Raw genomic sequence first — 4,868 nt, 5'->3', positions numbered from 1 at the left:
CGAATAATCATTTAAGAACATGCAACTACAATTAGATGAATTGATATTTACTGGATCTACCTTGGGTGTAGCGCGCTAGGTACACCCAACGTGCGTGCGCCTACGCGACTGTCTTTCTGCATCATTGTGTGAGACACTTTGCGTCAGTCATCATTCCCAAGGAGTGGAAGAGGCATAACTCTACTAAAAATGCAATGAGTTAGCGGTTATCGGGCATCCTCTTCAACCGCCACACCCATGAGGTCGCGCACAATCAAAAAGCTGTCTACGCACCAAATTTGCAAATGGCCTGTGGCACCCGCTGCAATAGCACCCCAGTCTTTCACCTAGCACCGCTTTATTATAATGCTGGGCGCATAAATAACCTGCAACTCGCATTCATGTTGTTGACGTGTCTTTACAGTAAACGACTAATTTGTGCTCAAATACTCTGCCTCCCAACTCGCAATGCTTGGCATTTATGTCTAACATTACCTAATAACTTAAAATAGCCACGAGCAACGCACTCCTTGAACAAAACAAAAGTAACATTTTGATGTGCTCCTCACTTGGTGTGAGAAAGCCAATAAGACGGAAACCGGCAATTCGGCGCCAAAATAGCGTACACGCGATCTGTTGCAAGACGCCCAGTTCAGCTTTGGCTAACCAGAGGCGATGAATTCGATCGTAAACGCTATGCTTTAAATGGTTATATCTTATTGGGAATCATAGAGATACCAATTTAAACGTATTTTTTTGCCATCTGACCGACGGAAGGAACTGAAATGATGTGATAAAATCTAAAAACACATTTCCTCTTTTCTCGGATGCGTCTCTCACTTCACTCTGTTTCGTGATGCTGTATCAAATGGGGATGGAAGCGGCTGCAAGAACCATTTTACCGCTTTAGAAATGCTCCTCGGTCGTATATGTAAATATTTATTCGCGAGATTACCTGGTTCCGCCACAACAATCCAGCTCTACAATCTTGGGCGCACAAGGAAGACAGAATAGGGAGCTATGCAAAAACAATTGACGCAATGACAAGAATTGTCCACTTTAAATTGCTCGTAAAGTAGGAGAAGTCCAATGTGCTCTGCCGCATTGACAAAGTTCCCTTGAACATGACTAGGTGATAAATGTGCCATGCTGTCCACGCGAACACTGATAAGAAAGATGCATAAATATTTGGATTAAAGCTTAGCCAGTCCTTTCCACTGTGTATTATGATTTACCATGAACGTGCATTAAACGACTATATTTTGCATTTAATTCTGCATCATTTTTCAGCGTATGACGGAATTCTGTTGTGAATTGGTTTTGTAAATAAGTCGGTGATCGTCCCTACCTCTTCAAAACAGTTGTTAGTTTGCATCTTTTATTCATTTTTGGCTGACCAAGCATGATTCCTTATCGAAAAAGTATTTAAATTTTGACATGGCGTTTGCGAAACAAGGTGACCTGATACTCACGTTAGTTGGTAAAATTTTGCCCCGCATTCATTTTTGTACAATTCTGTCGAAAGCCCTCAACGGGGCCGTAACCATTGCGATGCTTAGAAAGTCTGAATTTTCGTGTAATTACTATGTCGGCCTACTCAATGCTAGATTTTGCACCCAATGAAATGATTTCTTCGTACAATATTTTGGATATATGTAAAGTTTCATCACATTTATTCTGCATTTTCATTTCCTTAACAGTCGGTTCATTCAATGTTATGGCACAGAACTACTGGAAATATTTTGCGATCGTATGCGATAATGAGGAATTTGCGCTAATAAAGTCGCACTTCTGAAATGAAAGCTAGTCATCTGAACAGATTAAGACGATTGTGTAGGGATATCCTAATCACCAACTGATTATTTTTGTTCATGTTGCTCACTCCTAATAACTGCTTATCGTTTCTGCATCAGTCAAATATTAATTTCTATGGCAATTTAACAACAAGAACGTACAGCAAATTGCATAAATTGCCAAAGAAATACGAACTAATAATCAGTGGGTTAATATGTGTCACAAAAGAAATCGCATTTTTGGTACCATCATGTCAAAATGCGAGAAAACGCAACGTACTCCTGTTGCCTCAGCAGGGGGTGTGCACTTGCAACAGGTTGAATTATGCTCTTGGAAACTTGCCACATCACGCCACTATGTTCGTCAGCACATTTCTACTGTGCGTTCTCCTGGCGTGGCGCCGTAAAGGAATTTCTATGCAACCCCACTCTACTGGTCCTTTCATCTCTAATGTGAGCTAAGCATTAACCAATCTCAATGCACAAGCAGGGCAGAAATCGAATGTCGATTACACAACCTCCCACTTCTTCTAGGGCGACACCGGTCCTGCCAATATTGACACAAAAAATAGCATTTGCTACTCTCCATTTTACGGCAGCAAGTAGGACTAATGAGGGTGGGACATTACTGTCTAAGTAGACTCCATGGACCGGTTGGTTAAAACTGCGAGATTAGCATAGATTGCAATGCACGAATTAACTTTGAATTATTGGGTAAAAGGAGTCTGCTTATAAGGTTGCGTGGTAAATACATGGAGATGGGGATGAAATCAAACGTGTTTGGTATTATTTGAGAGGTGGGAGGAGTGTTTCGAGGCAGAGGCGTTGGGAATGGAAGAACTCATGGCAATCTATTCTAGAAAACGCGCAGTTTCTGCGTTTATTCTGTGCAGGAAACTGCACAATCGACAGTCCAATCTGGTAGATCATTGTGATGGCGAATTCGGAAGTCGCCGTTGAAAACTTAGTTCCTTCTTCCATGCATGCTTTCATTCATTTATTGCTGATGCACGAAATCATCAATTGCTGCTCTGAATCATTTTCGATTCGAAACGTCACTACGACCTCCTGATTTATCAGGAAATTTGTAATTATGCCCATCATCGATGAATTTGAATTCGACTTTTCTAAGTCAGACTAGAGGGTAAATGTTCAGTCATTGCATAGGTTAATAACATTTAAAAGAGGTAGTTTCACAGCAAATGAAATTACCCATCTTCGTATCTCTTCTCAAGCAACTTTGTTTTACGTAACTCAGCAGACCTTCAATTAGTAAATTTATAGCTCAAATTCCTCATATATTGCAAAGAATTCCACCCTTCATGGCATAAGTGCGCGAAGTGCAGTATGATTAATTAAAAATGACAAGGAAAATAGCCTTTTGTACGCACGTGATTAAATGCTCTTTGCTGCCCAAAGTGCACCGCCCTCTAGGTGTCAAATAACTTGAGGCAAAGTTTATTTTTCATTTCATACAATCATAGTAAATAGATGTTGCCTCCAATTTTGTAGTGCACTTTGTGCGGAGTCATGGGTGTGAATCAAATCTTTGGTACGAGAGGCTATACTGAACGGCAAATCTGTGTCATCCAACAATAATGCGGGAAGCCGTTCGGCGTTCAAAGGAGTGACTTGCTGTGGGATTGACGGGAAACCACTCCTCTCTATACCTCTGATGCGCAGTCCAAACGGAAGTTCCTGAAGTTGGAGCGTCTAACAGTAGCAGTGAATTGAGTGGCCAGAGGGCCGCAACGCTGGATGCTATCTCCACCAGTGGATGTGGGATATCGCACGGGCCTAATTTTGGCTAATTCGCCTTATTGCCTCTGATCCCACATATTAGTTGGTCAGAATCGACCCACCTAGTAGTTTCTCACCGATTGGTTAGCTAGAAATCGACTTATAATTGGCCAAATTTATTGACACATTTGAGCCAAGTACGGGCGGTTGAGTGGCTGAGAGTCGTGGCCATTAATGCAGATTCACTGCTGAAAAGGATACCGAATCGCACTTTACTTAAACAGGAGCATTGCGAAACCGATTTATTGCATCAATTAGAAGAGAGAGCTTTACTTCTAATAGAAACAGAAATTGGTAGGGGTGACGATGAAAAGTAGGATTGGATAATCATGATCTTCACTCAAGCTATAAAGATTTGCGGAACTTCGATGGCAAGATGCGAGTATCTAGGAAGCCACATTCTCTATTTATTGGATGCGCGTGGTTCTTAAAGAGATAAGTAGTAGTAGAAATTCGGGTAACAACAAGTAATGACGGCATTAAAACCGATAGAAATGCATAGTCGCATTGTGTGTAGTCAGGCGAGGGAAGCATATTAAGGTGACTCATTGATGATTTGGGCAAAAGTGTGTTGATATGAATATAGTGAGAGTTACCAACCATAGTTGCCTTGCAATCTAATATTAACTTTGATGCACATTGCTTCTTGTATTGCCTAATACCCAGTACTGCGAAAATTTGTAAAGTTTAACTGTTCGCTAACTGATGCATATAAAAGCAGTGCACTGTGTTTGTAGCAGCCTTAGTCAGCAATTTCGAATTCTTCTTCTGCTGGTGGTGCATATTTGCAGCGAATCAAAACCAGTGTGTAAAAGGAAGGTGAGGAATAGTTTTGAGTATTTTGGGCAGATGCCATTGGGAGGACTACAAACAAGTAACCATTAAAGACACTTTATAATGACATAAGCACACTCCAATATAACAATTGTTGCAAACGGCTATGTGGCTTACAATTAATGTTCGAGGGGTGCTTAGCCAACTGTCGTAGATGTTAGTTTGTCCGATCGTGTTGCTGAAGTGGATAACTTAGTTATGGAAATGGACCACCCTTTAAAATAGCCGGTGGAGATCGATCAAACTAGGTTTCTCAGAAAATATTTTGTAATTCGCTTTTGATAAGTATAAGAGCGAATGCAAATATTTTTTGCATCCAGTCAATTGTATTGTTTCCAACCTCATTCCGGTGCAGCTACTGCAAGATGAAAATAGCTCTACTTCACCCAAGCATTTTATGACTATATGTCCGTCCTTGGCAAATTGCAAGCCTCGAAATCTTTACTTTTGCAATTTTTGCAA

At 40.9% G+C, this 4,868-nt stretch overlaps 1 protein-coding gene across 1 annotated transcript; it reads left to right on the top strand. All coding sequences in view use genetic code 11, as the record gives it.

Annotated features, from left to right (window-relative positions):
• Positions 1 to 1,579: 1,579 nt before the first annotated feature.
• On the top strand, positions 1,580 to 3,889 carry EGR_10984 (hypothetical protein; the record flags this gene model as incomplete). Its single annotated transcript, XM_024500233.1, has 3 exons — positions 1,580 to 1,729; positions 1,893 to 2,048; positions 3,797 to 3,889. The coding sequence occupies 3 exons, from the start codon at positions 1,580 to 1,582 to the stop codon at positions 3,887 to 3,889; spliced, it is 399 nt and encodes a 132-aa protein (XP_024345355.1).
• Between the last annotated feature and the right edge of the window lie 979 nt (positions 3,890 to 4,868).

Source organism: Echinococcus granulosus, assembly GCF_000524195.1.
Source record: "Echinococcus granulosus chromosome Unknown EG_S00319, whole genome shotgun sequence".
In the NCBI taxonomy this organism is placed as follows: domain Eukaryota; kingdom Metazoa; phylum Platyhelminthes; class Cestoda; order Cyclophyllidea; family Taeniidae; genus Echinococcus; species Echinococcus granulosus.
The sequence above is the reverse complement of the archived record's forward strand: the minus strand, read 5'-3'. Positions and strand labels throughout refer to the sequence as shown.